A 15,640-nucleotide genomic window follows, 5' to 3' on the forward strand; every position below is an offset into this window, starting at 1 on the left:
GCCTCTAAACCATTGTCCATATCCTCCATGGCTCATCTCTGGTACAGGACCTGCTTCTTATTCACTTTATCAGGCAGAATCATTGACTTACATGCACTTTCTGCCGTTCTGCAATTTCTTTCATGATGGCCCCTGCTTTCATTGCCAAGAAATTAAAACCGCTGTGATATTTTAGACCCTTTATCCTACATGCATTCTGCAGGACCCCCTCAGAGTTATAATTTCATACTGAGCTAATCACAATGGGGACAGCCTACTTGTTCTTAACACTCGTAAAGGGAAAGGACAATACTCTGGCCGTTATCATAGATCTGATGGGCTATCCATGCAGCAGAAAAGGAACTAACTCAAGACCAGATGAATTTCTTATGCATATCAGCTCACATGGTAACGGCAGTCGCTGCTAGCATAGTATCTGAGCACAACTGCTCCAAAGCTGACATCCAAGTCATGGATTGGAAGTCAGCAATGATATTCTCAAGGTCTTATTTAAGGACCTAAATCAGTTGCACATCAGGCTGCCTTGCCTTCCCAGGGCATTCAGCAGCTTTGTAACTATGCTGAATTTCTGGGAGATTAAAAATTGTTCTCTAAACTTTGTTCGTGAATAGGATCATGTTGCATCCCTGGTCCGTATCTGATGCAACTTGAAGCTGCTTCACATGCATTAGATCAGAAATGGAGCCAGCTAATGGGTGTGAGGATGTAACTCTTTCTGCCTTTTACCAATTCTGCTGGAATATTATGGTCCTGTAACATATTTGAAGACCCCAAAGTTTAAATAAAATATTTCTTCAATTAGACCAAATCATGATATGGATACACCCTCCCAAACCCTCTCTGGAAAAGCATGTGCATCTGCTTTAAGCAGTAACTGATGATTGATGTTATTGGGTACTATGTTCTCTATCCAAAGGGAGACCATTCTCATTAAACTTCTGTCAAGGTAAGCAGATAACCTTTTTGTATTTTTTAAGCTAAACAAGTCCAGAGATGTGACGATAATTTCTAGCTTTGGCGGGCTGGATTTGTGAGGCAGGATATGTATTCATAATGTTTAATAATAAGGTAAGTATTATTAAAAAAGTACACAATTCTTAAATCTTTGTTTCTTCATTCCATCCTCACAGTCACTAAAAAAGCACTTAAAACCAAATTTCCATTCCAACCAAAATACCAAACAGTACAACTGCCTTCATGACAAAATCAAAAATGTTATTACCTTGGGAACCAAACTTTTGATATGTGATTTTTGGGGGTTTAATGCCAAATTTAGCATATGGTAGCTCGTACAAGGCAGCCAGTATATTTGGTGGGGGAAGTGCCCAGGATTCAACCATGAACCATGGGAAATGTACGCACATGGCTACATTGGTCTAGTCAAGACTTGAACCCATGCAAATGAACATATACGATATTTACCCTGGTACAGTGAGATATTAGAATAAATTTCAGGCAAAGATCCATTTAACTTGGTTTGGTGTTCTATGGCAAAGCACAAACTGGTTTTTTAGTGCTTGAGGCACTTGGAGAAAAGTGCCATGCCTTGCTCAATGTCATATGGGACCTGGTCAACCCATCTGGCTGTTAACAAGCCTGATAAGAAACCCAGTCAAAAACACTGTACAAGGATATCTGTATGAATACAATACAGCAATAAACATACATGTATATTTATTAAAACTTCAACTTTATTTAGCACAACTAAGCACATCATATTCAATATTTTTTACTTTATATTTTATAATTTATTTAGCTCAAGATCTTCCATTGGCTAAGAAAATACAAACAACTTGGCATTTTGTTTTAAATGTTTTATTAAGGTTCCCCACAATGATTACTGCAGTTTACCCACAATACATAGTGTCAAGATTTGCCATGTGACCTGCACATCTGAAATAATGCAAAAACTATTTCAATATGTGACAGCACATGAAGAAGAAGCCTAGATCTAAATCTGACAGTTAAACATCTCATAAATCTGTATATATAGAAACTCAACAATATGAAGCTTTGTCAGTCAAAAGTAAAATGGTGAAATGCTAATTCTCCCATCAGATTCAAAATTACTATTATACACCAGTATGGACTAAATAATGACTATACCAACAACAATTTTTCTGGATTTCACATTTCAAATGGCATGAATGCCATTTTGTTCCTGTGCATAAAGTTTCACCATACATATAATAAGAATCAGATTATTAGGTCTAATACCATATTGTTCCATTTCTAACATGCAACCATCTGCAACCAGTACAAAGCCAGATCTTCTGTGAAAGAATGTCAGCAGATCAGCAGCTTTACAGTTCAATCAAATCTCAATGTTTATGGACAGGCAGATCTGCAACCATACTATTCTTTCAGGATTTCAAGTGATCTAATATCAATGTTGATGAGCAGTCAAAGCTTCATCCATATTGTTCCCTCATGATTTCGAATGATCCAATATCAGTGTTTATGGGCAAGTAGATCTGGTCCTATACTGTTGTTTATAGAGCAAGCAGATCTGTATCTATAATGGTCCTGCCATTCTGATTTCATGTGATCAACAAATTAATATTTATGGGCAGGCAGACCTTGGCCCTCTAGTCAGGATTTGAAGTAATCGGCAGATCAATATCTTTGGATGGACAGATCTGGGGGTATGCTGTTTGCTCTTAGCTGTGTCTTATGCCAGATAAATACAGTCAGTACATTTTGAAATATATCAAATTTATATTGAATAAAATCAAAAATAATGTATCAAGTCAATGAATTTCTCAAATAAATTTTCTGAAACACAAAAAGAAGCAGCATTCATTAAGCTTGTTTGTTTGGTAGTTCATATAACCAAAGCAAAACCCAAGTCAATTAAATTCTGATTATTTGAAATTGTCATTTAACACAATATAATCTATTCCATTTATTAATGAAACATTTAACTAAATTTGAGTGTATCATATTGTCAGCTACACTAATGGACTTTGGGAAAACTTTACGGTCTTACTTTGTAAGATAAAAAGTGACATTTGACAGAAAAGCTAAAGGCTCATTAAAGCCTGATATCATTCACATAGCCGCATCACTTGCTCAATTTAAAAGCTATCTATGCCAGGATGCTTTGTATCAAATTTGGTCAAATTATATTGAGCGGTTTTTCTATTTCTAATAGAGGCCTTATTTGATGGCAGTTCTGCACCATCTTAACAAATCTGAATGAGCTTCATGCCAGGATGCTTTCTGTTGAATTCAGTAAACTTCTGTTGTGCAGTTTCTAAGGAGCAGACTTAGTTTCTTCTACTTCTAGCAATGGTGGCCATATTTTACTGCAGATCAGCATCATCTGTATAAACTTTAAAGCCATTTCTGTCAGGACTCTGTCATATTTGGTCAAATTATGCTGAGGGTTTTTTTCAAGAAGATGCCAATTAGAAGGTTTTTCTGTTTTCAGAAATGGAAGATAAATTGGATGGTGGATCAGCATCAATGGTAAAAATGTGAAAGCGCATCATGCCAGGATGTTTTTCTTTGAATTTTGGAAGTTAAATGTTTGTCCATTTTTAGTAACAGTGGCCGTGTTTAGTGGTTGCTTCTGTCAAATTCTGTCGAGTGGTTCTTGAGAAATTGGTTTTCTATTTTTAGTTATGACAGCCACAGTTGATAATGTATCATTATCATTTGAACAAATTTGAAACAGCATCTTGAGATTATGTTTTATGTTAAATTTGGGCAAATTCTGTTGAGCAGTATTTGTAAGACATTTATACCTTTTGTATTTTTATTAATGATGGCCATATTTGGTTGCGGCTCTTCATCAGTGAAATAAATCAGAAAAATTTCATGTCAAGATACTTTGTCATGTTTGCTCAAAGAACCATACCATACGTTCAATGCATTATGGGTAAGTGAGCCAATAAAGCTGTCATGGAAATAACAACAATAATGTGCAATTTAACCTGTTAGAGTACTTGATAAGAACATAATAAGAAACACACTTGGTTATTTAACAAAAATAACCTCTTTCATCCATAATCACAACAAGGCTTGTTGTCAGATGGCATCATGAATAGTTACTAGAGCTACATCTAGAAATGTATATCTGCAAATGGTTTGAAATTGGTAAAAGAGAGAACTTTTTACGTGAGCTTCATTAATTTTGTACCATTCTTTTCCTTGTTAATGCTGACAGAGTGTATTTGATTGATAGTTTAAGGCTTTTGCAATGTAACGTTTTGGCACTCAGAAAGAGTGGCCGTAAGTTGGTATAATCCTGTGGGCATGACTACCCTTGTTAAACATGTGCTACCGTCATCTGTGGGCATGACTACCCTTGTTAAACATGTGCTACCATCATCTGTGGGCATGACTACCCTTGTTAAACATGTGCTACCATCATCTGTGGGCATGACTACCCTTGTTAGACATGTGCTACTATCATCTGTGTTATGATTTTGATGTCATTTTTTCTGTATAGCCCATTTCATGCAGACTTCGGTGAACTTCGTAATTTGCTCGGAATTTTTATCACGTGGCGGGTGGTCAGCTGACCATAATAGGTGGTGGGCAAAATATGGCTAATGCTTCAGCATCAGCATCAACTTCTGTAACTACTTCCTTCAACATCGTTTATCAAGTTGAAAAATGCATATTCAACAGTGATGCTGCTGCAGATATTGACGAAATTTAATATTGGAACCATCCTGTTTTATTTTCTGGAAACCAGGGTGGATTTCAAACCCATACAAGAGAGTAGCTTTGAGCTGTTTACATCTGGACATGTACATGTAAGTAAGGAAATGGTGTCGAAGTAAACAAATTTAATCCTGACAATCAAAAAGCAAGTTGTTCAAACTATTTCTGTGCATCCGAAATGTCACTATAATAAAATGCGTTTCATATGAGTTTTTTCGATTTGTTTTTGAAAGTCTTTGGATAATTTACATAATTTACATATAAATTTTAATCATTTAATTAATTTTATTTCTGAAATATTTCTAAACAACAATGGACGCCATTTTGTTATGTACATGTGCCCACCAGCGTTTGATTGGCTGGAGTATAAAGTAACTCGGGAGGTTATTCGGATAATTAGGGAGCAACTCGGTTAAATTCGGTATGAAATGGGCTATTAACAAGATAAAAGGTCATTTGAGAGAAGGGAAACTTTTATAAACTAAAATAATAACTGAAGACAAATTACTAAGATATATACTGACTGAAAGTTAACTTGGAGGTTAAGCATGTGCACCTCTACAAGGAAAAACAATTTGGCAACATGGTGATAGCTTTAACATTACGATGACCTTGACCCTTTGAGGGTTAGCTGAATGCATACTTTCTGCTTTAACATGGGTGGGGAGACATAAATTATTTAAGCTTCAAGGAAACCATTCGAAAAGGAACTTTGTTATGAGAGTCATCTGTATTAAGACCTTTGTTCAAGGCAGCACCAGGTACCATTGATGATGCCATCTGATCGAAACTTTAGCAGTATCTTCACAATGTATCACATAAATTTGAGTACATGTAAATTCTTAAGTTTGGATAGATTTAATTTAGGACGGTACCAATTTTATTTTTGGATACTCTACCCAGCTTAGGTCAATATGAGTATTCCAGCATGCACTGTTGCCATGAACCAATGTCATATAACATGACAATAAATCATATGAAATGCTAATGTTTTTATTGCAACCTCCCTTGAAAAATGTTTTTCTACTGCACTGCCTAACAGGGTAGATGAGAACAAGACAGAAGGCAAAAAGAGAGTAGTATTTGTGAATTACACAAATCCAATTCTAAATGGCATAAACCTACATCTTTAGTCACACAATGTACTGGTTTATCAAGGTCCACAATGTTTGGTTTAATAATTAGTACAATTAAAACAATCAAGCACAGAGCTTGATCTATCTGCACAAGATAAAACAACAGATCTGGATCAATACTCTTCAAATCTCAATGCAAATTTTACACCAGCAAATAATGTACATAAATCTAATTTACAAATGATACACACATCTGCAACATGCTCAACCTTCTGGACAAAATGCACATAATTTAGGAAGAATTCTTAAATAATTTCACATAAGACATAACTTAACACAATGCAACTACAAAGTTCTTCCAATATTTACCTGACACAACCATAAGAAAAAAACTATTCTGAGAATGCTCCACCCACTCATTAGCATAACTACTCCTATACAGGATACATTTTCTTATTTGGAAGTGATACTTGTTAAGTCAAAACAGGACTTTTAAGTTTAAGGTGTAATCTCAATGAAAACTGTGCAAAAACTTGTACTTGTCCAACAATCTCAACAATGTCAGTCAGATAACAAACTTGTACTTGTCCAACCAGCTAACCAATACCAGTCAAACCATATAGATAACAAACTTGTATTTGTCCAACCAGCTAAACAATGCTAGTCCAAACACCATTACATCATACTTTCACACAACTACCGTAGCTGGTTATCAGATTTGTCAGTGGTTTGCCAGAATTTCCACTATGTAATATTCAACTGACAGATTCCAGCTGCAACTTCTAGGTCAGTTGGCCTGACTGTTAGGATAAATGAATAAAGTTCAATTGCCAGCATTTGGATTTTACTTCCATTTATTTCAATGTTTACATGAGGGGACTATACTTAACACACTGCATATTAAAAGTAAGGAAAGTTTCAAGAATTTCAAGGTTTCAATGATTTTTTAAAATAATAAATGTATCAAGCAGATGGTACAGTGTGTGATTTAACTAATTTGTTAAATTCTGTCACGTTAACCACTCAAACAATCCTTAAGATCATACAAGTAATTTTCATTACAAATGCAGTGCTAAAATTTATCTACAATGACATGTTTGAGATACATTTAACTGATTAATAGTTCTGAAAGTTGAAGGCCCCACTTAGTGCTGTGAGCAGCCCTACAATAAATCAGGAACTGCAAGAGTTCTGTGGATTGTGATGTCTAGCCACAAATTATAAAATGATATATCACCACTCCATCTAAAATGCAAAATCCATGACACAAGATTATAACACAAAACACACACACACTTAAAACTAACAGTTATCACCACCAGAACAGTGACAACTAAAACTCTCTCCATTTGCTAAAGCAGGAAAGAAAATAAACACAATGGTTTTCTGCTTTGCAAAATGTACACAATGCTCTCCCTCATTTTAATGTGATAGCTGGGATCTATAATTGCTGACCTCACAGTACAGCAATACTGATAAGAGTCCCTCAGAGGGACTAACGCTCTACTGGCTAAATAGAATTTCTAGGAATTCAAGATAAGACCAATGCATCCTTTTAACTGCCAATTGTTTAAACCATCTTTGATCTCCTTCAGTGATAATAAGGTTTTCAAATTAGCTGCTTTGGTGGACAAATGGATATCAACTCAGCACCATTTTAATTTTGGACCATCAAGCCATTACAAGAAATCTTCTGGCTGAAACCTCATGTTGATATGACATCCAATCTTGGACAAGCAATTGTATGATTTGCAAGATGGATGCATTGTTAGCCAACTAGACTTGATAATAAGCCTTTTTGTGAAAACAAACTATCTAGAAAATGTAGTAGTAAGATTTTCAAGATGTCCATTTTGGCAGTCATATTAGAAGTATGATCAGCACCATTTCCATTTTCAGACCAACAAGACATCATTAGAAGTCTTTCAGCAAAAATCCCATGCTGATATGACCTTGCATCCAGCAAACACATAGGTAAAAACATTTTCAAGATGGTCATTGTATATACTGTATATACAGAAATTATAAGAAATTGTTTAGTAAACATCCCACTGGTGACCATACTGAACATAAGATTAACTCCAATTTCATTTTGGAAAAATATACACCATAGGAATGCTTCTGGTGAAAAGATGTGATATCATAAGAAGTCTTTTGGTGAAAACCCCATGTTAATATGACCATCAGGGGAAGTAGCAATAAAATTTATTTCAAGATTTCTGCTGAGGTGGCCGTATTGGATGACAGACTGGCACCATTTCCATCTATGACTAAACATTACAAGAAGTCTTCTGAAGAAAACCCCACATCAATATGACTTTTCATTCAGGAAGAGTAATGATAACAAAATTTTTAAGATGGCCACTGCAACAGCCATAGTGAAAATCAGATTGGCCCCATTTTCATTTAAAACCAAGTAGAAATAATAAAGAAGTCTTGTAGTGAAAATCTAATGTTGATATGACCATCCATTCATGAGCAGTAAACAGGATTTTCATGATAGCCACTCCAGTAGACATAATGGAACTTTGAGCTGCACCATTTTCATTTAGGATAAACTAGACCATGGGAGGAATGTGTAAAGTTTCATGGCAATCCTCCAGGTAGTTTAGGAGAATCAGTGAAAACGAACTTGTGTTAAAGGATGAAAAGACAATGGACAACATACAACGGATGGACCACATACAACATACCATCGCATAAGCTCTTGTCTATAAGGTGGCGCTCACCAGATAATATGTACTTTTGAGAGAGTGACGTATGTAAGGTGAAGTAGTTCGCATTTAAAACATGCACAGTGGAGAGAATGTTGGCATATCTCTATGCTACATTAATGTAATGTAGATGATATTTCTTTTGGATATTGTACTTTTGGAAATTTTACATGATTTAAGTACACTGCTAACTAAAATGACTGCTCCCTTGTGTTAAAAAATCAGTCTGAATTAGTCTAAAGTGCACTATACACAGCAGCTATTAAAATAGGGAAAATGAATTTTGCCAGACTAGACAATACCAGCTTCTGAAAGTGCAATGAATGAATTACCAAATATATAAAATGTAAAAAAAGTTATTGGCTCTTTTTTATACAATTGACCTCTGAAGTTCAGGAAGTGAAAATGACCAAGTAGAGCTAGCACTTTTTTGAAAGGTGCACATTTGAAGTAAGGCCAAGCTGTATACTCTATAACCCATAGTACACCCATCAATCATACACCAAAATAAAGGGAATTAAAGGTTCTTTGCATTATACCTAAGATATACAAGGTCTTTTTCAAACAGCCAGTGTAACCAGTGAGGAGAGCCGGGGAAATTCTTTTTCTTTAAAATCCTAACCCTATGCAAAATGCGAAACTGTATAGCGCCACCTAACCAGTAGAGCAAAAATCATGATTGTAAGTACGAGGGGTATGGTGGGGGGGGGGGGGGGTACAGAAGAAGGAAACCTTCAGTCAGATGTATAGTAATAATCTTGTATTTGGACCCAAATGCCATCACAATTTTGTGTAGTAATCATTTTAGTTTAGGTAAATTAATTATATATTTTCATTTCTTGACAATATTTGTCCAATAATAATGTTTTAAAAACGGAAATAAAGATATAATACTAAGCTTCATGTTGATTCTTATTTCAATCCATACTGTCATACATTTTTATAGATAGTTAAGATGTTTAATTTTAGTCATACAGTCCATAGCGGTACTGCATTATGTCCTGATTTGCATTATATTCAAGGCTATAACGAGGGAGAGCTGTATTTTTTTTCTAATGATTCAATCAGTAAAGTTTTATTAAAATGAGTACAGTGACCTATATACACATACACGAATAAATACAAATGTTTTTGACCACAAGAAAAAGGACTAATAACAATGTTTTATTGACCATTTCATAAATTACAGTAAGATAAATATAGATATAATCTGTTTAACAGAAAATAAAAACAGAGCCATTTAAAAAATGTCATTACATTGAACTGGAAATTATTTCCCAAAATAAATTGATAACTATTATCAATATCCCAGGATAAGGTACACTTATAGCAATTAAATTTTTAAAAAAACACGCACACACAGTTATCATGTTAACTGTTCCTTACAATCCCTCATGACTAATTTGCAGAGTATAATCCAAACACAACTGCAAAAAGTACAGTCACAAATCTACTGCCACAGAATGCTCTGGCAGATCACATTCTATACTTGTAATGACAGGCTGGACAAACATCATCTGGCACACTATGCAATGGCAGATCTGTGTCTATGCTTGTAATGACAGGCTGGACAAACATCATCTGGCACACAATGCAATGGCAGATCTGTGTCTATACTTGTAATGATAAGTAGGACAGGCACCTGCTAGTAGACTATGCAGTGGCAGATTTGGGTCAATATAATGAAAGGTAATGCAAGCACCTGCTGGTGCTCTATGCAATGGCAGATCTGGGTCTATGCTAATAATGACAGATAGGACAGATGTCTGCTGGTGCACTATGCCATGTCAGGTTTGGGTCTATGTTTGAAATGAAAGCATATGGCAAACACCTGCTGGTGCACTGTGCACTGGCAGATCTGGCTCTGTGCTTGTAATAAGTAGCATACACTGATGCATTACGTACGCTGATGCATTATGTAATGGCAGATCTGTCTATGCTTGTAATGACAGAACATCATTTGGTACACAAAGTGATGGTAGATCTGTTTGTAATGATAGGACAAACACCTTCTAGTGCACAGTGCAATGGTAATTCTGAGTCTATGGCTGTAATGACAGATAGGACAAACACCATTTGGTGCACTATGTTGTAGCAGATTTGGGTCTATGCATTTGTAATGACAGAATATACATCTGTTGGTGCATTATGCAAAGACAGATTTGGGGTTTTGCTATTTACAGTTGGGTATAGATTATACTCATATAGTCCACATTCCAACAGTTTTATTTTCAATTGAGCATTTCTTTACCTAACAAAGTGAGTGTGAAGTTGTTAATATACCAAACATTTACTCATAAGTTTACAATGATGAATTGATATCCACAGAAAATTAAACTAATGCTTCAGCATGCTAAGAATTATTATTCCACTGCCAAACTGTCAGCTATTCTCTATTCTGAAGAGAAATTACAATGAAAATGATTTTTTTTAATTTGCAATGTTTGTGCTTTTGCAAGAATTAAGAAAGAGACATTTATATTCATATCTAAAATTGTACATATAATTTATTTTTGTAATTTGTAGTTACCATGATCTTCACACAAACTGGTTTCACATAAATAAAATAAAGCTCACAATAATAAAACCAATCAAAAGCTGAAACATTATTATGAAAGGCTTGTTCTTTCTGATCTGCATGACTACCTTTTCTTTTCATTCATTTACTTAAGAATGTCACAGACTAAAAAGAGAGAACTTTCCCCCCGTTTTCTCTGTTTCATACATACAGCCTTTGCTAACCATTAAAAAGTATATTCTAGTGATTTATCAAGGAATGCAGTTTTCATACCTACAAACCACCTCCTTACTGCAGTCCGTTAATAAGCCTGATATTTATAGATATTGCTTATAACTAAGTTAAATATAAATTGCACCAGATGGTATGTTTGTCTGATCTCACTTATTTCCTGCCTAAGATCCTGATGTATAGAATTATGGATTCCATACAATAATATTGGACCACATGGATTTACTTCAACATATAGTCAATTTCAGGCTGGTGTCATTTGGCCAAGAGATGATCAATCTGAAAGTAAAGTAGGATACAATTTACCATTACCAGTACCTATTCAAGCCGTCATACAATTTACCATTACCAGTACCTATTCAAGCCGTCATACAATTTACCATTACCAGTACCTATTCAAGCCGTCATACAATTTACCATTACCAGTACCTATTCAAGCCGTCATACAATTTACCATTACCAGTACCTATTCAAGCCGTCATACAATTTACCATTACCAGTACCTATTCTAGCTGTCATACAATTTACCATTACCAGTACCTATTCAAGCTGTCATATGAAACTTAGCAGGTCAAAATCCTAAATTGTATTTTAGAGACGAAGAGTGAAAAATGCAAAATATGGTTGTTTGCAACATTTGTGGTACATGTATACAGCCACCTGTGATATTGCCATTAACTAGAAATGTGTTTATAGAACAGTACATGAAAGCTGATATGAATATAAAAACTGAACTGTGTTAAAATTGTATGTATAAACCTATTAACTGACAAGGGTAACATTATATGTTCCTACCATATGGACATAAAAATACTCTTCCATGACATATCTTTTATTCCAGTCTCCCTTGACCTTCTTCCACTATCAAAGAAGAAACCAATGATCTCCTAGCTTGATAATTCCCTTATTATCAGAATGGAAGAGATGAAAGATGTGGGAGATTACTTGGCTGTGGAAAATTCAAATATATTATCTCACCCACAATTAAAATGAGTAGAATTTCAAGGACTGAAGAAAGTCTAGTGCGTACTTTGTTATTCAAATGTAGTATTTGCAATGTAATTTAATAAAGAATATTATGTTCTGTTGGAAGACTTCCTAATTTATCCATTTATTCAGGATTAAAAAATATAAAGCAAACCAACTTTTACTTGAATAGCTTTGCATGTGGTTTCTTATGTGTCAGCAAAATAGAAACTGACTTAGCAGATTTTTCTCCCAAGAACATGTATTCCAAATGCTCCTAATATTAGTTGTACCATAATTAAGAACATGTACTCCAACACCTTACTAATACTACTTGTGTAGAACATGTACTTATTTTAACATTTACTCTACTCCAAGATGGTAGTAATAGTATTTCTACCATTCATAACATGTACTCCAAGATGCTAGTATTATTATTTCGACCATTCATAATGACATGTATTCCAAGATGCTAGTAATATTATTTCTACCATTCATAACATGTACTCCAAGATGCTAGTATTATTATTTCGACCATTCATAATGATATGTACTCCAAGATGCTAGTAATATTACTTGTACCATTTATAACAAAAAGTACTCCAAGATGCTAGTAATATTACTTGTACCATTCATAAGAACATGTACTCCAAGATGCTGGTAATATTACTTCTGCCAATCATAAGAACATGTACTCCAAGATGCTAGTAATATTATTTCTACCATTCATAACATGTACTCCAAGATGCTGGTAATATTATTTCTACCATTCATAACATGTACTCCAAGATGCTAGTAATATTATTTCTACCATTCATAACATGTATTCCAAGATGCTGGTAATATTATTTCTACCATTCATAACATGTACTCCAAGATGCTAGTAATATTACTTGTACCATTCATAACAACATGTACTCCAAGATGCTAGTAATATTATTTCTACCATTCATAACATGTACTCCAAGATGCTAGTAACAGTATTTCTACCATTCATAACATGTACTCCAAGATGCTAGTAATATTATTTCTACCATTCATAACATGTACTCCAAGATGCTAGTAATAGTATATCTACCATTCATAACATGTACTCCAAGATGCTACTAACATTACTTGTACCATTCATAACATGTATTCCAAGATGCTGGTAATATTATTTCCAGCATTCATAAGAACATGTACTCCAAGATGCTAGTAATATTACTTGTACCATTCATAACAACAAGTACTCCAAGATGCTAGTAATATTACTTGTACCATTCATAACAACATGTACTCCAAGATGCTAGTATATTATTTGTACCATTAATAACAAAATGTACTCCAAGATGCTAGTAATATTACTTGTACCATTTATATGAAATTCTAACATTTTAATATCTAAGAACAAACCATTCTTCCAAATTTAAAGTCATCTACACAATAATAAGTAACTTTCAAAAATTTATGCCTTCATTTTATCATTATAAAAAAAGGATTTATTTTATCATATATCGCTGATGTATACCTGTGATTTATACATTTCCTTGATGTCATGTAAATCCATTCTAAGCTCATTTGCCTCCTCCACCTTCTCTCCATACATTAACAGCAGAGCTTCATTCTTTTTATTCTGCTCCTGTAAAATTGACAAGAGATGTTCCTTTTATATTTAAAAAGAAACAAAAAAAGAATTAAGCAAAACAATATTTCCTGCCTGCATAAAACAGAGACTAATGCTCTAATGGGTGAAAAGAATTTCCAGAAATTCAAGACAATGCTATTTCTTCCATTTTATCTGCTATTTGTTCAAGCCATCTCTAACATTTTTTTTAGCAATAACATGATTTTTTTTCAAATTAGCTGCTGTGGTGGACATATTGGCTGTAAGATTTATGCCATTTTCATTTAGGATTAAGTATACATCATTTAAACTCTTTCGGGTGAAAACCAACTGCCAATATTACCATCCATTCATGAAAAGATACAGCACGATTTTCAAGACAGCCATTGTGGCAGTCATATTGGTTGTACGATTCCGTGCAAGTATTGGCCTCATCAGCCACCTGCGCATACAAAGAACAGAACCTGCCCCTCCTACTCTCGATGACTAGAGTGGTCCTTGTTGACTCCATGGATGAACAACATGATTGGCTTCATTTCATTGAGGACCAACTAGATATTATAATAAGTCTATTGTTGAAAACCCCATGTTGATATAGCCATCCATTTCAACAGAATGGAGATAACAATATTGTCAAGATGGAAGCCATGGAGGCTATATGGGGATCAGTGGGTGTCATTTTCATATGACCAAGTAGCTAGAGACCAGAAGACTGGATGTCAAAGCAGCACCATTTTTATTTGGAATCAACTAGATCACAGTATGAATGTATGTGTAAAATTTAATGGCAAATGTCCTCCTATGTGCATACATATAGACAGGCAAACAGTGTCATTTTTTCATACTGGCATCTTCTTAAAGCTGGAGTATTATGGAAAACCTTTACTTCCATAAAGATCTTACAAAAAGATGGACTGTTAATGAAATATTTTGTTTTAAAATAATCCACTGTCATAACTATGTTTCACGCTGTGTGGCATTTGTCCCATGGAAAAATGACAACCATTAGGGGGAAAAATCTGAAATAAAGCCAAAAGAATTTCTTCATTCTGGAATTGACTTTAAAAATGTGCATCATACCTTAAATTTTGCAGTAAGTTCAGGTAGTTCCTCAACCTGCTCCTTCAACTTCTCATTCTCATTACTGAGGTTCACCAGCTCACGAGCCATAGATTCACGTGTCCTCTCCAACTGCTGGATCTCACTCTGAAATAAAAACCTGTTTACTGAGATCGCTCATGGATCTAACAGAACACATGCTTCAATCAGCAAGTGATCTTATAACTGGGTTAACATGCACTGATGTGCACTGTTACTGAAATTACTGAACATGACCTTTATATATGGGTGAAAGCTATCATGAAGTGGGTCATATCCATAGTAAGTTTAACTGTATATAGATGAATGTTCATTATATATAAAGATACCATTTTTTACACCAATGGACAGAGCTATACAAACCTGCTGTAATGGTCTATATAGCATACATCTGTGTATAAAGGTCATGTATAGCAAGTTCAGTTTATATTATAAACATAAAACATTTACCTGTATATAAAGGTCATCTGCTCAATGAGACCAATTTCTGTCACTCCCATGGCTGTCCTTAATAGACAGGTTTGACAGAAACAAATTTTGCCCAGGGTTCAATATTATCTCATCCTAGGGAAGATAAGTTCTAGCCATGTATGATTTCATTCACATGACACCACTGTTGCACGTTTTAGAGTGCAAACTAATAAGAATACCTAAGTATAAAACTATCTGAAAATCCAGATGGAAATATTGATAAAATGTTGTTGTTGTTGTTGTTGTTGGGTTTAACATCATTTTTCAGCACACGATAGGCTATACA

At 34.6% G+C, this 15,640-nt stretch overlaps 1 protein-coding gene across 1 annotated transcript in view; it reads right to left on the reverse strand.

Annotated features, from left to right (window-relative positions):
* Positions 1 to 1,799: 1,799 nt before the first annotated feature.
* LOC149803800 (uncharacterized) overlaps positions 1,800 to 15,640 on the reverse strand; it is a 94,738-nt gene continuing 80,897 nt past the window's right edge. Inside the window, exons 22-24 of the mRNA XM_089953610.1 lie at positions 14,866 to 14,991; positions 13,690 to 13,800; positions 1,800 to 11,492 (exon numbers count right to left, since the gene is read on the reverse strand). Coding sequence (XP_089809736.1) covers positions 11,469 to 11,492; positions 13,690 to 13,800; positions 14,866 to 14,991 — 261 coding nt within the window. The 3' untranslated portion in view covers positions 1,800 to 11,468. The remainder of the gene's footprint in view (positions 11,493 to 13,689; positions 13,801 to 14,865; positions 14,992 to 15,640) is intronic.

This window comes from Sinohyriopsis cumingii, chromosome 3, assembly GCF_028554795.1.
Source record: "Sinohyriopsis cumingii isolate HCF-2022 chromosome 3, ASM2855479v2, whole genome shotgun sequence".
NCBI lineage: Eukaryota > Metazoa > Mollusca > Bivalvia > Unionida > Unionidae > Sinohyriopsis > Sinohyriopsis cumingii.